At 46.8% G+C, this 26,249-nt stretch overlaps 1 protein-coding gene across 1 annotated transcript in view; it reads right to left on the bottom strand.

Annotated features, from left to right (window-relative positions):
• FAM193A (family with sequence similarity 193 member A) overlaps window positions 1-26,249 on the bottom strand; it is a 47,371-nt gene that overhangs the window by 20,350 nt on the left and 772 nt on the right. Inside the window, exons 2-6 of the mRNA XM_078599651.1 lie at window positions 12,347-12,784; window positions 5,570-5,718; window positions 2,711-2,872; window positions 2,072-2,282; window positions 733-857 (exon numbers count right to left, since the gene is read on the bottom strand). Of these exons, the coding sequence (XP_078455777.1) occupies window positions 733-857; window positions 2,072-2,282; window positions 2,711-2,872; window positions 5,570-5,718; window positions 12,347-12,784 (1,085 nt within the window). The remainder of the gene's footprint in view (window positions 1-732; window positions 858-2,071; window positions 2,283-2,710; window positions 2,873-5,569; window positions 5,719-12,346; window positions 12,785-26,249) is intronic.

The raw sequence follows: 26,249 nt of genomic DNA, 5'->3' as shown, positions 1-26,249 counted from the left end.
CCTTTTCTTTGGCAACACCGACGATGCTGGGAGGTGTTTAGAGTGCGCGTTAATCTCCCGATGAGAAGCGCTGGACAGACACGTGGGGGAGAGTGCCATGGCAGAGCTTCTCTCGGGCTCAGGGATATTTTTCAGGAGGGTCCTGCCAAGTTTCCACAGGAGGAAGCGATGTTGCTGCTGTGTGTAATATAATTGAGTAATTTGCAGGTAATTTGACAGCATTGGGATGGCCACCACCGGTTACATTTTATGATTTTGTAGCTATGGGAGGAAACCGGAGAACCCAGAGAGAAGCCCATGCAGAACAGAGGGAGAGAAGATGTACAAACTCCAGGCAGAAAGGCACCCGAGTCAGGAATTGAACACAGGCCCTTCTCGCTGTGAGGCACAAAGTTTCCACTGAGCCGCGCTCTTTCACAAGGCTTGGAAATCGCTTTGTGTAATCTGACCGACGATTCTCACCGAAACGGTATTTTTCGGAATTTGTGGTCCCCACGTAATCGGCAACCACGCCACGAGAGCCCCTTCCTATCGCCGGCCACCCCCGTACGGTGCACCCGAGATTACCCAGCAGCCCCTCCGATGTCAGGTCACGGCGCCATGTCCGGAGGACCCCTCCACGTGGCTTACCATTACGCAAGTATGCAGTCAGCGCGATACTGCACCCCTGCTTCCGTGAGTTTTCCTACATCCGTGTGTAACCAAACACCGGTACAAGTCCTCGTGACTTACTTGAGCAGATTGAGCAGGGTCGAGAGGTCCCTTTGGATGAGAGGCGCAAAGTAAACCATCTTGTGGAAGAGGTGCATGTTGTGGAGCTCCCACGTCACCTCAAACTTCTTCAAATGCTCCTTCTCCTGTTAACACAACCGTCATACCGCATTACGAATGAGACCAATACAAAGATTAACCATCAATGGCATCATTTTCAAAATAGATAGAGGTGGCCGTGCAGCTCACGAGATATCAGAAACATTTTGAAAATGATTATTCTTGGGTAAGCACAAACTTACAAACGTGAAAATTGCATTTCTACGTGCTCACAAATCAGTTTTGCCATGCGCTACATCAGACCGAGTGAATGGAGCAGCGGAGTTTTACTGCAAACAAGCTGCATGTCCTAGAATTACTGTAAAGTCAAAATAACGTCACGTCAAAGTGCCTCCATCCTCAAAACAAGCGACCGTGAGCCAGTGGCAGAAATTCAACATTGCCAAGCAGGAGCCATTCCATCCACAGGAGGATCACGATTTACAGAAAGGGGCAGTAATTTTATTGACCCTATGGCACAGATGGGTTGAGTTGACTGTGATAAGAGCTGGTAACCTTTCAATTGTGAATTGGGCACTGCTGCAATCATACCCACAAGCAGATATTTTAATCATACACTTTGTTTTATTAAGAATAAAATTCAGTATATTTGGCATTCCTGGCATACTTAAGGTTATCACTAGCTAGCAAATGGCCAATTCATTTCCATGACGGCATCTTTACCGATTAGCTGCGAAGCAGACGGTGCGGATTTTTTTAAAGTTAATACAATGGCAATATTTACCAAATATAGTTTAAAAGTACATTTGCCAACAATGTAGGCAAGTGAATGAGACACATTGAATTTGTGAATACAGTACGGGCATTGACAAGACGTGAGACGCGAGGAAGGTTTAAAGTTAACGTTACTAATTTGTGACGCGCAAAGTTTATGTAGATTCAGTTACCACCGACAGGTGAGAAGGCAGCCTGAAGCCCAAGCCCTGTGGCCCTAAACCGGGATGTTTGCTAAACTACATTTATGAGTCATTACACGTGTGGGAAGAAACAGGAGTGCCTCGAGAAAACTCACGTGTGCGAGGGGAGCAACGCTATCCCCGTACAGATAGAAACAATGGAAGTGAATCCACCTGGCGTACTGCCATCTCCTGGCGAGCCAGGGCATGTCGATCTCAACGCCCACGGGAAGGGAGTCTCACAACATTCGTGCGATCCACCGACCCTCGCGGCTGCCTCCGCAGCGCTGGATTACGGGCGTGAGCTCGCCACCACCGTGTAGCCGTGCGGTGCAAGCGCTGACCAGCGTGACGAGGAAGGTGGCGATGGTGCGCGCAGCCTGGCACAGCGCGCCGTACTCGTCCAGCAGCAGCGACAGCAGGTGGCATGCGTGCGCCGCGCTCAGCGGCGCCGACGTCAGCTGCTTCACCAGACGTAGCTTCACCTCCAGCACGTACTCACGCGCCTGCGACTCCAGCCTCTGGTACAGCTGGTAGGGGTCAACCTTGCACAGCCTGAGCAACAACAACAACCTCCATTCACCAATAAGTGGCGGTGACGTCACCACGGCGCTCGTGCCATGAAAAATGCACTTTGACGCCACGTGAAGTCTCGAAAGCCGAAAGCCCGCTGGCAGGAGGTCACAGAACAGACCCAGGTGCGATGGGTTGAATGACCGAGTTGACTGGCAGAGCCACCAATTGTGCTCCCACCATGCAGACACTGCGTTTTAGCCGCCCGGAGCTACGCTCGTTGCCGTGAACGTTGCTCACAGCCTGAGCTGACCCACACACACGAGCACGTGTTGCAGGATATTTAGTACAATGAGGCGGGGTGGAGAGGGGAGCAGTGGTCCAGCAGTTAGCGCACGGCCCTATGAACCCAGTGACCCGAGTGTTGCCACCGCGCCGCCCTGCCGCCCACAGTGCGTGGCAGGCCTCACCTGTCCACCATTTCCTTCACGCTCTCCACGTCGGGCGCGGTGCCCTGCTCCTCGGCGAGCGGCGTCCCCGCCCGACAGTAGATGCACCGCACCAGGTGCCGCACTTCTGTCCAGTACTTCTGCAGCAGCTGTGCGTCCCGCCCACTCTCGCCCACTATCTCCCTGCCACACGCACACACACACGTGCGACCATGGCGCACATACCATAGCAACAACCGTCATTCACCGCTAAGTGGCGATGACACGCACTCTCCTTGTGCCAAGATCGGTGAGCTTTGAGGCCATGTGATGTGTTGAAGGCTCACTCGCAGGAGGCCATGGGACAGACCCAGATGTTATAGGCTAACTGAGAGAACTGGCCGATGCGCCACCTGTTCTCCCCACTGTGCCACCTTGTTGTGGCTCAGCTGCCCCGGCACTCCACTCATTGTTGTGTTTGTCGCTTCTCTGTCCTCCGCATGCATGTTAACTCCAAAAGGTTCAAATCAGTGAGACCGACTCAAACATCTTGCGGAAACCTTGGGAATAATCAATAAAATAAAAAATGACCAAACTAAATTTTACATGTACGCAAACCTTAAATACAAACCCCTTGCCCAAAGAATGTGCTCCTCACAGCAGTCAACAACTACTGGACATCTGTGAAAGAGAGCTTCATAGCCCATCAGATTCCTCCAGTCTGAAGAAAGATTCTGAACATACTGTCACTGCAATTCTGTTCTGAGGTGCACTGGCGGGCTTGTACACTCCGAGACTTCAGAAAGCCGGTCACTCTCAGAGTGTTGATGCCACGATGCAGTCAAGCGGAGTTGTCCACTGGTAAACGTTTAGAAGACTAGATCTTGCGTCGCCCACGTGGCTTCAGTTCTCACTCTCAAATGATTACGAGTAATTCGTGCACAGAAACACTAAACTATTATCATGCAGGCAAGTCTACTTTTGAAGAAAAGAAGGGAGAGATTACAATATGAACGTGCGTAGCAGCAAGGGGCTAATGTACACCACTCAGTGAAGACCCCAATTGTATTTTAAATGAATAATAATTATAACCTTGGATAGTTGTAATTAGTTTACTGTTTTTTGCTCGTAGAAAGATTGAGTAAAGACAACACTTTTTGAGCTGACCCTTACGTGAGACCTGAACCTATTAGAAGCTGTGCTGCAGTAAATAGGGTTGTTATTTGCAAAAGGTAAACGTCAAAAAACGCAAGAATCCATTGCATGGCCATAAGACACTCACAACTGTGAAAAAACTTAAGGGTCTCAAGGGTAATCCTTGAGACTTGACACGAACGCCTCGGTTGTCGCTGAAGGGCGGCTGTCTCCAAATGCCCTTCCCGAGTCTCCTCCAAAGGCCGATCTTGAGATAAGCCCACTGACTTTTATAAACGAACGCTAAGAATGTGTCGGAAAGCCTCCTCCACCCGAGACAGCCAATTATACGACCTAAGCCAAAAAAACAAGATTTATAATATTGGTTGTGAAAGCCTACGTATAAAGTTAGAATGGTTTCCTTTATTTGCGTGTGTTCTCTAATCCCTCTGTTACTCTGACTCTGAATGTAATTCCAACCTTGAACCCCTCCACGCTTCTTTGAACATTACTCAGTTTTGGCACACTTCCCATTATTTGCACATTTTCCATTTTCTTCGTTCATATCAAAGTGTCCAATCCCCATGCCATAGCAGGCAATATGCATTCATTAACATTAAATATACCCAAGGACAAAAGCATGTTGGATAATATTTCAGAACCCACGCATATTTATGATTTTTGTTCCTTGTTTTAAACAATGAAGCGCTGCTATTAATAGAAGTGCGGGGACAGCTGAAGCACTGTGAAAAACAGGATTATAGTTCTCAAGAATCTGCGGCGTATCGGCGTGACACCGTGAGGTCACCGCGATGTCACCACCCGAGTAGCAAATACCGCCGCCACCTCCGTGTTTGCCCGCCTAGCGTGGTGGAGAGGCACGGGCACCTTCTGTTTGGGATTCTCAATTGCACTCGAGACTATCGCACGTGCACATACAAAAAACTAAGTTACGATGTCAGTTCATTTAAAATTATCTTGTGCATCAAGGTGATCTATTCATATATTTATTAAAACTAGAAACTTATGTTTTTGTTTGAAATTAACTGTTGATTAATTGTTAGTTCGAGTGTGTGCCTATTCTATGTAGTGCATATGAATGTTGATTAGTGCTTGCAAGTACTTGGTGTAGTACTTACTACCACTTCCCAAGGATTGTGTACACTATCACGCGTACACGTGATTATGCGTGCACGATCATGCGTACACGATCATGCGTATACTATCACGCTTACTTGTGTTTGTTCATCAGTGCTTACAAAATGTGTTGACGATATTCTAACTAATGCTGACACTAATGTGCATTCTTACTAGAGTGCTCACTGCAATTCTAAACTAATTCTTAATCACCCTTACTACCATCATCAGCCATGTTCTATCCACGATTGGACAAATGCTTATCCATGTCATTGCCATCTCCCACGGTGCAGTGAGGCCACAATCCGGTTTGCTCCCGCACATCAGCCTATCGCATCGCTCATCTCCGCAGCGTTCATCCTCTGGGGCGCGTTCTCCTACTTTGGCTGCCATTCCGTCACAAGTCTTGTCCATTGGGTTGACTACGCACGGTGCGAAAGAAGTTCAACATACATATATACAAACATCATACCTGTGCTGGCTGACACTTGCACAGATTCCAGGACACCCATACATTGTATTCTATAAGATTAGGATAGAAACACTGTTGATTCAGAAAATGTTAGTTTTCACTGCAAATGGACAATCAGCTGTCACTTGTCCACGATGCACACTGCTCCGTCGCGTTACCTGCGCTCCCTGCACGATTCACAGTTGCAGATGAGGCCTGGGACAGTGGTGAGTTCGGCTGGGGGCTGGACCGGGAGCGCACTTTCAGTTTTACCACCATTCGCCACCGCATCCAGGACAACGGGCGGCTTCTGAACAGCGTCCACCGTCTGAAAAACAGCGGTTGGTTGTCAGCATAAAACATCAACGCTTATTATTGATGTTGCTACCCATGAAAGTGTCAATTCTACATCAGGAGGCTCCGGCGATATTTTTTCAGTCAATGGCAGTGTTGCTACATTTAATACAAATCGATTGATTTGCAGGTTATTGTTTTTTAGCATTGTGATGTTTTGCCAATACCAGTTACATTGTAAGATGTTTTTTGTATAACTAGAGAGCAACAGGAGGACCCAGAGGAAAGCCATGCAAAGCAGGGGGAGAACATCCAGAGACTCCATGGACAAAGTGCCTGAGTAAGGAATCTAACCCGAGGCCTTCTCGCTGTGAGGCACACAGGTGTTATCACCGCACTGCTACCCAATAACTGCTGAGGCGATGAAGACGTGTCATCCATGAATGAATGTTAACGCTGGGAGACCTTCACAATCGCTAGGCCACAATTTGCAACTTTGGCAGTACAGTATTCTTGGGTGGTTGCAATTGGCAGAACTTTCTCGGCATGTAACAAATACCGTCCTCTCCCTCTGCCCACCGAGGACTCAAAAATGTGGGGTCCCACTCAAAACCGTATCTTGTTTTTCTTTACCACCTCATTTCTATAGTTTCTCATTTGCGGTCTCATTTAAAAAACTTCAGATGGCTCCATTATCACAAATGTATTGGACGATCCTGAGACTGTCGAATAATTAAACTAATTAAAGTAGATAGATGAGCATAATTGTCATTGATAGTTTTCATAAATCATAATTGTCACAGGTATGATATAATGCAAGTGTAGTGAGCCAAAAGATACATTTTAATTGATGAACAAATACATGCATTGGTACCAGGCTCATGTGTCTTTGGGGAACTGCCATCTAGTGGCAGTTTCTGAAGTCGCCACGAAAATGCCATTCGTATAAACGGAGTCCGAAATCGCAATTGGAAGAAATGTGGGGACTCTATGGGCAATTCCGAGACTGTCAAACAATTCCCATTCATTCCCATGATTCATTCCCATGGCGATTTCTTCATAACCATTGAAGCGAATGGGATACTTTGGCAGGATTGCCCAAAAGAAAACTTAATTCGATAACAAAATAAATGTGTTTTTTGCAAGCCTAGGTATTGTCTAAAACATTCTCATTCCTTCTAGACCCCTATTACAATCGTATTGAACCGAGTGGTGGTTATCAATGAGAACTGCCCGTGGACGAATCCTGATTCCAACAGGCAAAAACAATGGTGGAATTGTGCAATTCGAACGATTCCAGGAGGAACTGTCCAGCACGGAACGAATATACGTTTCACAGAGCTACGTCCAACTAGGATACTTCCAAGTCCAGCAAAAAGAAAATGTTTGCTTGAATAGGTAGTGGATGGAAAACTGGAAGATGTAAAACACATCAGCATAAAATGCAGAGATGTCTGCAAAACGCAAAATGAAATGTGAGAGATGAGATTTGCCGTGGAAGAAGCGTGGAATCATCCTGTAAGCACGCATCGTTCTTCATCATTCTCCACAAGGACCAGCGGCGCTGCGCAATCCAGCACTCAATGTTTTGTGCAGATCCCATAACATAGTTACACGGTTATAATTTCGTTTTAAATAATTGGTTTTAAAAAGCTCCAGAAACCACGAGGATGTTAATGAGAAACCAATATTAAGTGCGGCACTAATGTTGATTGGGCAGATTCATCGTCGTGCTCCTACTTATCACACAGAAAAAGATCGGTCAACGTGGATATGTTTCAATGGGCTTCAAACAGATCAAGAGTCAACGTGCGGGAGTGAGGCTACTCTAGCAACACTGCGGTGAGACACGGACAGTGGAGCATCGACTGTTCTGTCGGCTCCTGGAGCAGCCGTGTACCGCGGAGGACCTCGCCAGGGCTACAGACCAGACCACATCATCACCATCACGTGCCGGATACCGGACAAACGCATGACTGTGCTGGCAGCACGCAAGGAGGCAACTGCACTCTCGTCACACTTCTATCTCTAGAGCCACCCAACATGGCGAGACCATCAACTGTAGGGAGACGTCCACACTCCGTAACACGTCACAACACCTCAGAGTCATTACAAGAACCCCAGACTTATGAGAAACACTGATTAATGGATTCCCACTAGCCTGCAGTTTACTGCACCTGAACTAAGGAAACTGTGCACCTACTCCTACCAACCCCACCACTGACAGCTGCAGCTGATACAGCTGGTAGAGGTACAGAGACAGCTGACAGGGCTGGTATGCAGTAGGTACACGACAAGCAAAAGAAGAACCACTGGTCGAAACTAATGCCCAGGTATTCAGAAAACAAGTCATCAGTCCATACGCTGTGATTTAGCTACATTCTGCAGGTCGTGCAGCTTTCTTATTGCAGCAACAATAGACATCCCTTGCATTTCTACGAGACATCAAAGTCATCAGTATTTTGGTGAACTCTATAGGTGATTGAATTAAACTACAGTAAACATAAACACTTTCATCTAGCTCGTTATTTTCGACTCTCAGATTTTACATCAACAGGTTACATTTCTCACACCAACACAGCCACCAACACAGCCACCAACACAGCCACCAACACAGCCACCAACACAGCCACCAACACAGCCACCAACACAGCCACCAACACAGCCACCAACACAGCCACCAACACAGCCACCAACACAGCCACCAACACAGCCACCAACACAGCCACCAACACAGCCACCAACACAGCCACCAACACAGCCACCAACACAGCCACCAACACAGCCACCAACACAGCCACCAACACAGCCACCAACACAGCCACCAACACAGCCACCAACACAGCCACCAACACAGCCACCAACACAGCCACCAACACAGCCACCAACACAGCCACCAACACAGCCACCAACACAGCCACCAACACAGCCACCAACACAGCCACCAACACAGCCACCAACACAGCCACCAACACAGCCACCAACACAGCCACCAACACAGCCACCAACACAGCCACCAACACAGCCACCAACACAGCCACCAACACAGCCACCATCGCGCGCCGACCTAGAGGCGGCGGCGGCTCTGCGATCTCCCATTTACATGCTAACCACTCACATTAACATGCTAACCTCTTACATTAACATGCTAACCGCTCACATTAACATGCTAACCTCTCACATTAACATGCTAATCACTCACATTAACATGCTAACCACTCACATCAACATGCTAATCTCTCACATTAACATGCTAATAACTCACATTAACATGCTAATAACTCACATTAACATGCTAATAACTCACATTAACATGCTAATCACTCACATTAACATGCTAACCACTCACATTAACATGCTAATCTCTCACATTAACATGCTAATCACTCACATTAACATGCTAATCACTCACATTAACATGCTAATCTATCACATTAACATGCTCATCTCTCACATTAACATGCTAATCACTCACATGAACATGCTAATCTCTCACATTAACATGCTAATCACTCACATTAACATGCTAATATCTTACATTAACATGCTAATCTCTCACATTAACATGCTCATCTCTCACATTAACATGCTAACCACTCACATTAACATGCTAATCACTCACATTAACATGCTAACCACTCACATTAACATGCTAATCTCTTACATTAACATGCTAACCTCTCACATTAACATGCTAATCTCTCACATTAACATGCTAATCACTCATATTAACATGCTAACCACTCACATTAACATGCTAATCTCTTACATTAACATGCTAATCTCTCACATTAACATGCTAATCACTCACATTAACATGCTAATATCTTACATTAACATGCTAATCTCTTACATTAACATGCTCATCTCTCACATTAACATGCTAATCTCTCACATTAACATGCTAATCTCTCACACTAACATGCTAACCACTCACATTAACATGCTAATCTCTCACATTAACATGCTAATCACTCACATTAACATGCTAATCACTCACATTAACATGCTAATCTATCACATTAACATGCTCATCTCTCACATTAACATGCTAATCACTCACATGAACATGCTAATCTCTCACATTAACATGCTAATCACTCACATTAACATGCTAATCACTCACATTAACATGCTAATCACTCACATTAACATGCTAATATCTTACATTAACATGCTAATCTCTCACATTAACATGCTCATCTCTCACATTAACATGCTAACCACTCACATTAACATGCTAATCACTCATATTAACATGCTAACCACTCACATTAACATGCTAATCTCTTACATTAACATGCTAACCTCTCACATTAACATGCTAATCTCTCACATTAACATGCTAATCACTCATATTAACATGCTCATCTCTTACATTAACATGTTAATCTCTCACATTAACATGCTAATCTCTCACATTAACATGCTAATCACTCATATTAACATGCTAATCACTCACATCAACATGCTAATCACTTACATTAACATGCTAATCTCTCACATTAACATGCTAATCTATCACATTAACATGCTCATCTCTTACATTAACATGCTAATCTCTTACATTAACATGCTCATCTCTCACATTAACATGCTAATCTCTCACATTAACATGCTAATCTCTCACATTAACATGCTAATCTCTCACACTAACATGCTAACCACTCACATTAACATGCTAACCACTCACATTAACATGCTAATCTCTCACATTAACATGCTAATCTCTCACATTAACATGCTCATCTCTCACATTAACATGCTAACCACTCACATTAACATGCTAACCACTCACATTAACATGCTAACCACTCACGTTAACATAGCCACCTCAGCACGCTCGCCGTGTAGGCCGCTCACCGATCTTACATTAACATGCAAATATTTACCTGGCAGCCCTTGAATTGGTGGAAACCCACCGCCATTGCCGTCACTGTCCACCACTTACTTTAACATCAGCTGCCCCACCCATGCTGCTGACATTTGGGCTACGCCCATTTTAAACCTTTATAAATAAGTTGCTTATAGGAGCAAACCCCCTTTTCCTGATGACGACCGCTTGTGTTGCGATGGAAACGTCGTAGTTTTTTGTTATTTTCTTTTAACCTATCTACGTGACTTTACCGAAAGACCCAAAGAATATGTCAAGAATATTTGTTTTAATCAACAATTGCTTCTAAATGACACCAGTGTGATTGACCAACGCAGAAAACTGCTATCGTCAGCAATACGTGCGAGTTAAGAGGGGATCCCCTGCCCAGGAGCACGCGAGGTGCCGGGACACCGCAGACGGCGCCGCTTCGCGTGCCTGTGGCCTGCTCAAAATCGCCATGAGCAACGCCGGCTCAAGCCACAGGTCCGGTGGTTGATGTGAAATGCTTTGAAAACATTTTAAGTGGGAGTCTTTCTCCGTAAAACTGGCCTTCCACATCCGTTTTCTATTAATTAAAGCAGGCCGCTCCTGTGCGTTGGCGATGGTCGGCCCTGAAACTGACCTGCAGCAGAGGGGTCCCGTCATGGCGGCTCACCCGCTCCCATCCTCCTCCTCTGCGTTGAAGTTCTCACGAATCGGTCAACGTGGACTCACTCTGCTCACGACTGTGCCGCTATACGTAGTGTTAATCTGCGCTGTGTAACAACACTCTAAAGCCCAGTAGCATCTTTAACTTTACGCAACTGTTCTCAATCTACAATGAGGAATCAAAAAAGTCCACGTGATTTCCTGCTCAAGAGGCGTTGTTCATCTCCCGTTTACTGCTCCGAGTCAGCGGTAAAAATTCCGCATTCCTGAGGCCGAGGTCAGCTAATCTATAGCACTTCCACCGTTGACTTCCACGGAAAGTAGAACCTATTTTATTGACCTCAGAGAGTATGATGGACTGAGGTATACAACAGAATAATCCACGAGCCTGACTATGGGAAGCCTGTATCACTTGGAAAAACTAGCCCACCTCAAGCCCACCGCACACCAGTCACTGCAACACAGGCACTTGATTTTAACAGCGACCGTAATTCACGCGTTCATCTTGGGCAAGCTGCTGGTCGATGGACCTGCACATTGACCAATCAAGAGCTATTCTCTACAGACTTAACTGCATGCAGTGCCCTCAAAACATGCGTTGGCAGCAGCCAATAGCAGCACAGTTTGCAGGTACAGGGAGCTTTCAACGCCGGACATCCCCACTTATAAATACTGTACTTCAATCAATGCTTACGGATTTCAAAGCGCAACATTCAAATAAGAATTGGTAACTGAATCGGATGAATAAATAATTGTAAAGAAAAAGAAGAGGCCAATTGCATAAGGTCAACCATAAAGATACTGTATATACTGTATCACCTAAAAACTGATCGGTACTAAAGCATGCAGTTGACATATTCCTATGTATGGGAACCTTCAATAGAAATGTTCCGTTTCATGTGACGAACGCATTCGTTTTGAGGAAGTCCCATGGCATCCCTCGCACTGTCTTCACTGTGCAAGAGGAAACCCCCCCCAGCATCTTGATTTACACAAGAATGTCAACGCTCTCGCAGCGCGCAGGCGGGCTTGGGTGCGGGGTCACGCCCGTTCCGGTTACCATCACGTCACCGTCGGTACCTACGGGCAGCCCAGGGAGAGCACGGCCTAGGCAAGAGAAGACTCGGGTAACACTTGCCTGAGACGTGGGCTGAAAATTTCCTCGGAGATGCTGCTCCTCAAAGTTCCTCCGACAGTCGTGGCACACCCAGAGCGGAGACGGGAAGAGAGTGGTGTTCTCCGGCGTCGCGCCATTCTGCATGGGAGAGGGCGGGCTGCGAGACGCGTTGAGGGCTCCGACAAAACTTGGCTGCGGCGGGTTCGGCGCCCCGGGGCTCGGCGCACCGTTCAGGCCATTCCCTTCAGAGTTTGTCTGCGCGGAGCTCTGTCCATTGGTGCCAGCGGCACACGCCGCGAGGCCGAGCTGCAGTGGGTTGGTGCCTCCACCGGCGCCAGGCGCCAAACCGTTGGTCTCCCCGGCAGAGGCCTGCAGCATGCTCGGAGTTTCGCACCGGCACAGCAGACAGCGCCAACTCCCAGGGAATGAAGGTCGCAGCGGGCTAAAGGAAAAGGGAACCTGAGCATACAGGAGGAAAAAACACGGTTAACATTTCATATACTTTAGTTTCAAATACCATTTAATTGTGTATAGCTCGTTTAAGTGGTGTGATTTTTTAAACAGTGTTCATAAGCCACTTGCCACAACTAATCGCAGATATGGAGCTGCGTCGAAGTTAAATCATGCGAGGGTTTAATTCAAACACAGACTGAAGATGCAATGCTGAATGTGGAAAAAACTATTCCTTGGACATGGCTCCAATTCCTAATTTCGCTTGCGGTTTATAGCTAAATCTAAACATAAAGCAAAGTTGTTCAACTACAATGTTACTGTGCTTAAATTTAACATCACTGAATCCACCATGAGATAGCTGAAGAGCAAAGCCAAGTATAAAACATTTCAGCAGAATTACATAAAAAATTTTACAAGCACAAATGTGAAATGTTACACACACCAATGTATTCCCTATGAGTAACTTTTGCACTTACCATTTGACAAACATTACTAAAATCCACAAAAAAATATATAATTGTTCCAAAAAAATGTAATATCGGCATACATTTGATAAAACGGACAGCTATAGGAGCGAATCAAATTATAATTAGGCATTACGTCAGTAGCCAAGTAAGAAGGTGATAATTATGTTCAGCTCAATGGTTCATCTCCCCATTGCACTGGCAACACAGTCGAGTACCTCTTCATTATAAGATGCCACCACACTGCTAATTAACATTAATTGCATTGAGTGTTTTAAAAATTGTATTTATTAATGAGCTCTGAAAATAGATACAAAACGGTTCACACAGAAGATGAGTAAAGCGTGCAAGTGAAAGACGGCTATACTTAAACAATAATCTAGCTTTACAAAGTCACACACATTACCATTCTGCTGTAATAATACGAGTGCAAAGAATAGCACTTTTGTAATGACATCGCTGGATGGCACCATGTTGTGGGTGCGTGCCGGCCCTAGAGGCCACGGTGTGTGTGCCGACCGAAGGGGAAGGCCATGACACTCTGGTTGACCCGGGAGGACACGTGACTGGTTTGAATGACAGGGGGGCCCCCAAGAGGGGGCTAGGAGGGCCACGTGATTCGAACCCAGGTTCTTCCTCACGGTTCTGGAAGGGGGGCGTGGCCAAGGACGGAGCCGGCCACGCCGGAGAGAATTTAAGCCGAGTCCCGAGAGGGATCTTGGTTGTCCGTCTGGGGGAAGAAAGCCTTTGTCTACGATCTCCATTCTGCGAGTCTTCCAGCACTTGGACCCGGGCAGTATGTCGTTGGTCCCGGGTCCGGAGTTAATAGTTACCAGTGTCGTTAGCCAGGGTGGTCACCACCCTTGGCCGTTGTCTTGTTAAAGGGTGAAGTCACCCCCCATTGTGTTGGAACTAAATATATACGCTGCCTCCAAGTCTAAGAGTGCGACTCAGTTGAACCCACTACACTTTAAACACTCCAGCCAAATAGCAAATCTGCATCGGACAGTGGTTTAATGAATGGGGTCAGGAAGTTGATGGGGGGAGCTGTGGTCTTGTATCTCAGTGGGCTGGTCTCGAGGTGTTAGGAGCATCAAGAGCCCCCCCCCCGCCCCATTGATGAGGGGCGTCTGGAGGCCTGCAGCCAGGGCGTGAGGGCCGGTAAGAGAGGGGGGTGCCAGACCTCACTATGGGGCGTAAATGGCAAACATCTGAATGCCTGACTGCTGCACACAGACCATAACAACGGGGAATACAAAGGTATTGGGGGCAAATAGAGGGAAATGGGAGACCAGAAGTGGACAACACGATGATGCATGGAATAAATACAGACACACAGAGTGATGCAAAGACAGAGGTGATAAGAAAATTAATGAATAGATTGAGATGCAGGGGAAAAAAGCTGACTCATTTATAATGCAGCTATGAACTTGCATTTCATTATGACATCAGACGAATGGATGAGGGCTCAGGCTCTCATTAAGAACCATATCGGATTCATGCTGTTCAACTTCATGCAGCTGCCCATAATTTACAAGCAGACTTGTTTAAATGTTTTGAATTCACATCCTTACATTGGACATTTCCTATCAGGCCTGAAGAAGACAATGCAAACACAGCCAATATTCATCCAGTCACATGTGATACTCAATAATTATACCCCTGCAAAACTGCGCATAACTTTGATGGGTGATGGTCAAATGTATGTTGTGCTTCTTTTGCACCATACATAGCCAATCGTATGCACCAGTTTTTATCCTCCGAAATAACTGATTAATAAATTTTTTAAGGAAGAAGGAACCTAAAAACCATTTGTTCATATTCACTTTCATTACCAAACCAACAGCAGTCCACTTCTGTGTGGCAGCTTGAACCTGTTCCTAAAAAAAACCTCCTTCTGAAATTGTGGGTCTTGGCCCAAGGACCGACCGCTGGCATAAGCTGCATAATCTTAACATGCAGAAAGTCTCACCATGCACGGTGCATCAGGACATAGCGATGGTATGCAAATCCCACCCCGTGAATGGTTGAGTTGGGCCATTCTCGTGAATCCTAGCTTGGAAGGGATTCCATTATTAGAAACAAATGCGATTCCTAGCAGGGTTGAGGGTTCAACGGAATCGTGGATTCGTGGGAGGCGGCTTGGAGGATCCTAGATTGACAATCAGGCAAAAATAGAGGGCCTGTTCGGCCTGCTAAAATCGTCATTGAAGCACTTTTCCACGGGAATTCTGGTCTCTACCGGCAGCCTAATATCGGGGGACGACCAATGGACTTGCGACTGGGAATATGGGAAGTATTAACGGGAACATGGGGACTACCCCTGGGACAACAAAGACGACCCTTGAGACCTCCCAGAAAACAGATTTTTTAATAAGACCACCATTACAACCACTTGGACTTACGGGACTACCAATCAGACTTGCAGAACCACTGGTACGACTGGGTTACTACCAAGACCACCAGGAAAACCGTTAAGACCTCCCCGACAACTATTTGGACAACCAAATAATTGGCTGCTCACTCGCATATGTAATTTATTTACAGAGACGCTCGCTTATGCATGTAGGTGTGCACACAGACGCTTCACTCATGTTCACCGATGAAGATTGAAACAGAATCACCGATAATCGTTCAGTCTTAGAGAAAAGAGAGGTGAGAGAACTCAATCAAGTGTGGATTAGCGTTGAGGCCGTAGGTAAGCGTTGTGGCTGTGGGTTGTTGTTGAGGCTGCCTGGATGCATTGCTGTGCATCTGTGCACAGCAATAAGTGTGTAACCCAGCCAGCGGAAGGGTGGCGTCACACATGTCCACATGGGACGATCCTTGTGCACTCTTTTGGGTAAAATTCTGTTTTATCAAAAAAGCTCAGCCAATTATTATTCTTGAAATCCTTCAAGTTCCAATGCGGCAAAAGCAAAACATGTGGTGAAAATGTACTTCGAACAAGAGGAATCATAGCCTAATAGAATCACATAGCAGCACTTTGGGAAAGTTGGTCAACAGGTAATTTATGTCCAGTTATCCCCCAAACTTAACATTTAACTCGGAAGTCTATGAGCACAGTGGGGCTAATCTCATGGGAACCAGGTATCAACATTACGCTGTCATGATTATATTCAGGTGTTTTGGTGGCTAAGGAGGATGGCACCTCCTCAGTGCTCCTGGGTTTTAACCAAGCCAACAAAATGTACAAAACCACCATGAAGCCCAAGTACAACAAAAGGACCCGACCCTCACGCTGCTCCAGAGAAACAAGTTGAAAGCAGACGAGGAAAATCAGTCAATCAAGTGAGGATTGCATTTAATGCTGATTAAACAGAACTAAATATTACTTTACAGGGATATTCTATGGACTAAGCTTCACACTGTGATGAACCCAAGGCAATGATCAAAACAATCATTCAGAAGCTAAAACGACCACTTTGTTGAAAATAATCTGTAGAGGTCCATAGATTTTCTACAGCACTGATCCAATGGGCAATCGAACTGTTCTAACTGTTACTTGTTCTGCTAAAAAAGTTCCCTATGATTAAGCTACTTCAGCAAATTAAAAGTGCCCCTTATTAAGCGGTAATATAGGTTATCGTAGACTTGACTGCGTGCGTATTCCCCCCCCAGGTAGATCTCAAGCAAGGGAGTAGATCCATACAAAACGTATGGCCTTTGGAGGCGACTGAAAAAAGGAAAAAGAAAAATTGTTAAAATAGAAACACACAGGCGAAGTAGCTACAACAAAAGTAAATTTCACCTTGACAAGCCAGTGCTAAAGACGTGATTACAAGTTAACGCACTTGACCACTGGCAACAGAGTAGTAATATCCACCAACTGTTCTCACTGCAGGATACGACTCAAGCTGAATTTAACCTGCACAACCCTCCTGGATGTAACTTTCTTGAAATCCAATTTACAACATTGCTCCTCCAGCGTGCGTTTTGCAACACATCGGTACATTTCTAAGCCATTTTATCCCATCGCAAGCCAGTCTTTTGACTATGAATGAAACACAGGTGCCGCTAGGCCGGAGAACAAACTCCACGCCTCCCCTCTTGCCTAGAAACCCAGCCCAAAGGCACTGACCTGAATTAGGCAGAGGGATCGAGGCACGCAAGACATACAGTATACAAATAAAACATCACAAGTCTATAGAAAATAAATCTGAGCTCATGCTTTTTTGTTGTTTTAATCTTAAACAAGATCAAAACAGTTTTACTCTTAAGTATCTGTGCACTCTCTTCACATGGCTGCAACAGCAATTTTATAGAAAATGAGCAACGGTTAACTTCACCTTGTATCTCGAACTATCAACAATCAATCTTGATTTGAAGCTTTCGTGACTGCAGGAATCCACTCTTTGGTTCTTTCGGTATTTTTATTCTACCAACGTGACTTTACCGAAATAACCATAGAGTATCAACAATTATATCAGGAGCTGTAATGAAACACTCAGTGTAATTCAATGTTTAGATAAACTGCTGAAAGTTCCAATAACAATATTGAATACTAGAAACTGAATGTTCAATTGATTAATACATTTAGTGTCACATGTTTTCATATACCTATGTATTGTTTCCCCCATAATGAAAAATGTGTTTCCCCTTTGTCAAGCTGGAGATGCAGCTCTGGGCCAGTGGGACTGGTTCCTCTGGAACGGGGGCTGCACTACCCTGGCAACGCCGCGTCTGTCACTGCACTACCCTGGCAACACCGCGTCTGTCACTGCACTACCCTGGTACAGCCGCGTCTGTCACTGCACTACCCTGGCAACACCGCATCTGTCACTGCACTACCCTGGTACCGCTGCGTCTGTCACTGCACTACCCTAGCAACGCCGCCTCTGTCACTGCACTACCCTAGCAACGCCGTGTCTGTCACTGCACTACCCTGGCAACGCCGCGTCTGTCACTGCACTACCCTAGCAACGCCGCCTCTGTCACTGCACTACCCTGGCAACGTCGCGTCTGTCACTGCACTACCCTGGCAATGCCACGTCTGTCACTGCACTACCCTGGTACCGCCGCGTCTGTCACTGCACTACCCTAGCAACGCTGCCTCTGTCACTGCACTACCCTGGTAACGCCGCGTCTGTCACTGCACCGGGTCTGTCACTGCACGGGTGCCCAGCGCTACCCGGCAATAACTGGTTCCCTGAGTGGGAGAGAAAGGCCGTCTCCTGGCTTTGGCAGACACGCCTGATCCACAGTACTAATAAAACATCATAATTTAATACATTTGGTATAGACACTTTCATTCTTGTAGAGCATGGCTATATCACAAAGCAAGGTAAAGAGTTTTCACAGACAGTCTGCAGTAGTTTTGAAGGGGCAATGGTGCTTTGTGTATTCCGAATTGAGTAATGACTGGATAATCTTTCAAATTTGGCAAATTTTGACCATGATGTAACGATGCAGAACTTCTTTCGTACTGTACGTAGCCAACCGTGCTAATCGGAAGAGCGCAATGCTGGAACATGACCTACTCTTCTGAATAACTTCAAGGGATCTTTAACATCCACTGTGAAGTAGACAGCGTGGAGTATTTTACGGTGACAACACCCGCAGTAATAGCCAGGGTGGCCTACTGGATTCGAAGTGAAAACTTCTCCAACAAGCGGCTGTAGCACCACTGCTGGGCCACGTCACCATCCCCAGAAACGTGGAGGTCGAGTGGGTGGATTACAGTTCTCCAATGCAGTTCCACATCGCCAGCTCTGGATGGGGGCCCCGAGTCACACGGCCGTGGACACGGAGATGCCTGCAGGGGGCCCAGTGCAGATCTCTGTTGCATTTGTGCTTACAGTATTTCTACTCAGTTTCTAATGACACAAAAATATAGTGGAGCTCTTCGCAAAAGGGGCGATGGTGGAGGGGGGGTGAGGAATCGCTTGATAACACAACAGTCTGCCTTGCCAGTAGATAGACAAGTGACACCGCGGTTCCTTGAAGACCACGAGCCACAGGCTTCCGCAGTCTCTTGCAGCCCAGTTGTGCGACACTGGTGGGACGTCACACACGGAAGCGCAACCTTGCCGTCTGCTCCTGGGATTTTATTTTTCCCTCACAGTCTCCTTCACGGACATTTCACCTCGTCTCTCTTGCAAGTGCAAAGTACAAGGCACTGTTGTGCAGAATGGTGGCAAGATCGTCTCATCTCGCTTGGGAACGAGCAGGAAAGCCCACTGGTCGATTAATAATTAAAATTGAAACAGATGACGTAACCCACTGTTCTTGAAATGATTGCTAAAGTTAGGCTGGGCTCTATGGGCTTTCACCAGGTAGTGTCAGCCTAATATAGAGTCGTCTGCTTAACAGGATGGAGCTATGAGCTAACTACAGTTAGTCGGGCTAGGTCCTGGGTGGACTGTGCTATCAGTCCCTTCAATCATCCACCTCCCACACGTTTGACATCACCGCCCACTAAGGAAACCGACTTCTGCTTGTATAAGCAATCGTTACTGGGATTGACAGAACATCTCAAGAGAGGGTCACAGAACTTGGGCAATCGGGAGTGATTATGACCGCCATCCCGTGCGACTACCTGCGCCTCTAAATAATTTGCTCTCAACGAGAGTGAACAAAATCTGGGCTCGTTGCAAATGTGTATGTGTGTTTATGCGATAGGCTGCTGGCACCACGCGGCCTTCTAGTGTCACTGCTCGCACGTGATTGGACGAGACTGGACACGAGTGGAACATGGAAGCGCATGATGGGGAACCCCCATGAGCAGGGGAGACGGTCAATCTTTACAATTGGCAATGCTACCGCTTTCGTTCCAACAATTTGACTACGAAGAGGACAGACACCCTTGAAAAAGCGGCAGCTACAATGTGCGCCACAGACAAATGCAATCACCGGAAGTAGTCAATTTCACACCCCACATGAACGTGTCCTTGGCTTGGGAGCAGGACCTTTATAATAACAAAAAAAGTGCACAGGACTCCATAATTAACCAGTAAAACTCCCGTCAGTAAAGAGGGGGATAATGGCCGATGTCGATCAGGTACAGCAACAGATAACGCAGGTTCATTTTTTACAATCCGTGCGAGTCCCTGTGTGTTTGTGCCACGACATGTGCGATGCCGAACGCATCACATCCAGAAGCAGCTGCCACATCAACGTTCCTTGTTTTCTTGCCATCAGTGACTAACGCACCGGGAAACCTCAGGGGTCTGCAGACAACACTAATAATAATTGGGGAGCCACTGTGCTCTGTGGGCGACAGGAATCACAGATACAATAGCGGTGAATAAGCAGCGCTCTCCCGCACAGATAAGAAATGGCAACCGGTCTAGGAAATGTTTTCACTCTTATGCACCCAAAACTAGCAATCTGGTTATGAGACCTACTTCAAGAGCAATCCTTACCACACCATCTATACCAAGTCTACATGTTGGGACCCTTTGTATTCAAGAGTTGTGAACAATATTTTCCACACCTTAGAAAGGTATCCTGAATTGAATGCGTGAGGATGTTGTTTTTAATAAGTGAAATTTGTATCCAGACCAATACTTCAGTTTGCAAAGCGTATGCAGAACATTTCAAAAGACATGCACGATGCAACTAAGGGTTTGACCGAACATACTACCACTACCTTGAGAGGTCTTGATGTCCCAAGCCACCTTGCACACTTTAATGATGCACTCATACTTCCATTCCATACCGTTCACGCTTTCAAGATGAATAGTTCTTAGAAAACTCAAAAGAAGTCATTCAACAATTTATCGCGTCGCATTTTCACAAAGTGAGAATAAATGATGAGCGCGTGAGGTGAATGCGACTGTAATAAAACGATGTACTTTTATGAAAAAGTTCACAAATTGGGAAGTGTTACTTTGTGAACATATGAAACAAATATTTTGAGACTGGAAAAACCTAGTGTTCATTTAACACCTAAAAACATGACATTTTTTAAGAATGAGGGTCTTTTAAGTGGCATGTCAAAGATCAATATCCAACCTCTGAAGGTTATTTTTAAATGTCACTCCCCGAGAACACGAAAAATGTGAGGGAGTTGCTTGTCAATATTCAAACTGTCAAGTTCAATGAAGTCTGAGATGTGCATTTATTCTGAGTTTTGCATAGCCATACACCAATGCACATCACTAGCTTGGGCAAAGGCAGGAGTTTGTGGCTGTAAATCATTGTGATCATTTCAAATGCTTTTCGATTTGTGAAACGCAGACTCACAGATGTGACCCAGAAAAGCAAATATTACTCAATGCAGAGAAAACACAAGGATGCTTCTCCCGCAAAGAATTTAATTGGGGAAGAAGCAATTAACTCTGATGCTTATCATACAGTAATTGACATAAAAATAGACTAACATGCCAAAAGTGATTAGCACACAACATCAATACAACACCAGTGATCTGCATTATGTAATGGGGCTATCTGTATGAAAACAATCAGGCCTAAGGCCAGAGGAGGAATGGTACTGTGTAGCGTTGTAGAATTCTGACGTTTTAGAATAAAATATGGTAATCGACATTTGAGTAAAACGAACCCCAAAAGTTCGCCAGTCCATGGAGCATGAACTGGCAGGCAGCTCACTCACTCCTCTCCATCCACAGCTCACGCACACATCTCCTCCTCCTCCAATGGCTCACTCCCTCAGCTGCCGCTGCCGATGGATCACTCGTACAATAGCCAACCACACCGATCATTAATGACGAGTCTATTCTATCCATGCATATTGCAGCAATACGTTCAGGCACCTACCAATGTCGAGGCCTGCGAGCCACGAGAGGGCTTCAGGAGAGAGTTTGTCATTTTGCTACACATAGTTTGGGTTGATGACTATTGACCCAGTATTTCACGACTGTGTCAGAAAGCCCATTCAAATCACCCAAGCTGCAACTCATGCATGTAAAGTACTCATGTAACCTATAATTATGGATGTTAACAACTCAGCAAGTGAACTTTGAGCCAAAATAAACTATGTGCGCTAAAACCTAGAATTCATTGTCCAAATCAGAGCTACACCGGCCCATAACCATGCGAGCAGGCCCAGACGACCAGCAGTGAGCACAGCCTTCAAGAGGGCATCCACAGAACGCAGCCTCTTGACAATAATATTCCTCACAAGCAGCATCTTTCATAATATACAGGCAAAGACATTTATTTCTACTCAGTTCTTGCTCAAATATATATCTTTACATTTTTCATAATATAGCTGTGAGCTACTTTCTAACTAGCTGCTCCACCTTGAGACACATGCTTCACCCGGGTGTAGTGCAGCAGAAACCAGGCCTGAGTTGTAGGCAGCCTGGCCCATCCCTGTGGATCTGCCCCTGAGAGGTCACGCGAAACACTGGCCGAGTTGGGCTCAGGCCACTTCTCTTTCATACAACAGCGACTGCAGCACCTCGTTCACTAAACATATCACTTCGGATATTCGTAACATTGCGAGCATACATTTTTATATTTAATTTGGCAGACCTTAGAAAACACATACGACCGTTTCCGATTTCATTACCTAACCTCCGATTAATTCCTTATCATGTCGCAAAGCTGTGCCCTCCCTGGGTCAATTGCTGTGCTGCAAATAGGAAAAAGAAAATCCGTCAGCTCTGTATCGCCAATGAGAACCCGACGCTCAGCTGGTGTCCGCTCCATGGAGATGACAAGGAAGCGGGCCTCAGCTGGAGGCAACAGGGGGAGCCGCACAGCCCATCGTGATCCGAAGCTGAATTTAAAAACGACGAGCGGCAACCAGGCTTGGCGACCAAGAAACAGCTTATTCACGTTCGAGGATCAACAGCGTGGCCCGGATCTGCGTCAGCTAGATCTAACAATTTGCTTCGCCTTGCGATTCAATTAAAAGGGCATGATTCATGGTCGGGATTCAACTCGGATGAATCCTTTTTAAACAATGGTGAAAGTAGTGACGTCTAGCGACATTGTTTAGCATAAGGATCAATATTAATCGCTGCATCTATGTACAGTTAGATCCCTATTCATGAGCCATGAGCCTCTAGGGGATCAGCCCTTGCTGTTCCATCACCTCGGGCACCTCCCCCTGCCCCCACCTCCTGGCGGTGATGGAGGTCAGGGAGGGAATCTTTAAAGAAGTCTGCCTTAAACGAACGTTAATGTAGGCTTAGGTCAGGTCAGGCCCTTTAAGGATACATTCTCTTTAGCTGTACAGTTATAAACTGTGTGCTTTTGGTAAATGTAACTTGTTATCAACAAACAAAAGGAAAAACATGGTTGTGGCACGGTCAATGTGTGAAAAAACACCAGGGGGTGTGTTTACGAGTGTCCGCTGCATACTCTCAAACGTTAACGCAGCTGGTAAGTCGAATTAAGCGAGGGACACCACTCACTGCACCGACCGGTTTCAAAACAAACCCCATGATTGCACGACTGGCTCAGAGGTCGGCCAGAATAACAGCGTGCGGCTCGCTTGTGAAAGCGAGGTCCAAACCACTTCCTGAGTCTACCTGGTGCCGTCAGGAGGGCTGGTGGGGCTGCTGTGAGAATGGGGCCACAGCTGATGATTCCCAGCGGTTGTGGAAAACTTACGTGAATGAGCCGAGCTACACTGGACTTGGCAGATCCAGAACCACAACGTGGGTGCAATGACGTCCGATTAATTATTAGACTGAATTTAAAGAAAAAATACCAATATTTAAAGATGACATTTTTGTTGGGATGCTGTAAATATAGAATTGTTATTCTAGTCTAATATTTGCTTGTGGTGAATTTATGGAAAATATATATTTGGTCCAGCTGTTGTGTGCTTTATGCATCCGACGACACCACTGCATATTCGCTGCAGCACACAGTTCACGGACTGTCCAGTCTTCACACCGGAGTCACAATGTAATATGACTGTACCTCTGCTCGACTTCTTAAATTACTTGGCAAAACCATCTCTCAAATACAACTTTGCAACAGCCGTACACAGCATGTCTTGACAAAGCATTCCAACTGCAGTGTCAATACCCTCAGCTATCGGTGTCATGTCTTTGCCTGTGTGGTTGTTTTCTCACGTGGCATGATTACAATCATATTCAGCCTCTGCAGTGCCAAAACACCTTGAATATGGCATTTCACAATCTCATTAGAGTAGTGACACCACACGGCATTAAAGCAACTACACAGCACTCCAGCTGTGACACCACACAGCCCGTGAGCTGTGACGACACACAACACTGGAGCAGTGACACCACACAGCACTCCAGCTGTGACACACAGCACTACAGCAGTGACGACCACAGCTCTACAGCAGTGACGACACACAGCACTACAGCAGTGACGACACACAGCACTACAGCAGTGACGACACACAGCACTACAGCAGTGACGACACAGCACTACAGCAGTGACGACACACAGCACTACAGCAGTGACGACACAGCACTACAGCAGTGACACCACACAGCACTACAGCAGTGACGACACACAGCACTACAGCAGTGACGACACACAGCACTACAGCAGTGACGACACACAGCACTACAGCAGTGACGACACACAGCACTACAGCAGTGACGACACACAGCACTACAGCAGTGACGACACACAGCACTACAGCAGTGACACCACACAGCACTACAGCAGTGACGACACACAGCACTACAGCAGTGACGACACAGCACTACAGCAGTGACGACACACAGCACTACAGCAGTGACGACACACAGCACTACAGCAGTGACACACAGCACTGGAGCAGTGACGACACAGCACTACAGCAGTGACGACACACAGCACTACAGCAGTGACACACAGCACTGGAGCTGTGACGTCATACAGCACTACAGCTGTGACACACAGCACTGGAGCAGTGACGACACACAGCACTGTGGCAGTGACGACACAGCACTCCAGCGAGTCCAGCTGTGACACCACACAGCACTCCAGCTGTGACACCACACAGCCTGTGAGCTGTGACACACAGCACTGGAGCAGTGACGATACACAGCACTGGAGCTGTGACACCACACAGCCCGTGAGCTGTGACACACAGCACTGGAGCAGTGACGACACACAGCACTGTGGCAGTGACGACACACAGCACTGTGGCAGTGACGACGCACAGCACTGTGGCAGTGACGAGACACAGCACTGTGGCAGTGACGACACACAGCACTGGAGCTGTGACACCACACAGCCCGTGAGTTGTGACACACAGCACTGGAGCAGTGACGACACACAGCACTGGAGCAGTGACGACACACAGCACTGGAGCTGTGACACCACACAGCCAGTGAGCTGTGACACACAGCACTGGAGCAGTGACGACACACAGCACTGTGGCAGTGACGACACACAGCACTGTGGCAGTGACGAGACACAGCACTGTGGCAGTGACGACACACAGCACTGTGGCAGTGACGAGACACAGCACTGTGGCAGTGACGAGACACAGCACTGTGGCAGTGACGAGACACAGCACTGTGGCAGTGACGACACACAGCACTGTGGCAGTGACGAGACACAGCACTGTGGCAGTGACGATGCACAGCACTGTGGCAGTGACGACACACAGCACTGTGGCAGTGACGAGACACAGCACTGTGGCAGTGACGACACACAGCACTGTGGCAGTGACGACACACAGCACTGTGGCAGTGACGAGACACAGCACTGTGGCAGTGACGAGACACAGCACTGTGGCAGTGACGACACACAGCACTGTGGCAGTGACGACGCACAGCACTGTGGCAGTGACGACACACAGCACTGTGGCAGTGACGACACAGCACTGGAGCTGTGACGACACAGCACTGGAGCAGTGACGACACACAGCACTACAGCAGTGACGACATAGCACTACAGCAGTGACGACACAGAGCACTACAGCAGTGACGACACACAGCACTACAGCAGTGACGACACACAGCACTCCAGCGAGTCCAGCTGTGACACCACACAGCACTCCAGCTGTGATACCACACAGCCTGTGAGCTGTGACACACAGCACTGGAGCAGTGACGACACACAGCACTGGAGCAGTGACGACACACAGCACTGGGGCAGTGACGACACACAGCACTGGA

The sequence above is a fragment of the Lampetra planeri genome, chromosome 12 (genome assembly GCF_965212315.1).
Source record: "Lampetra planeri chromosome 12, kcLamPlan1.2.h2, whole genome shotgun sequence".
NCBI classification, from domain to species: domain Eukaryota; kingdom Metazoa; phylum Chordata; class Hyperoartia; order Petromyzontiformes; family Petromyzontidae; genus Lampetra; species Lampetra planeri.
This window is presented reverse-complemented; position numbering and strand designations above follow the sequence as displayed.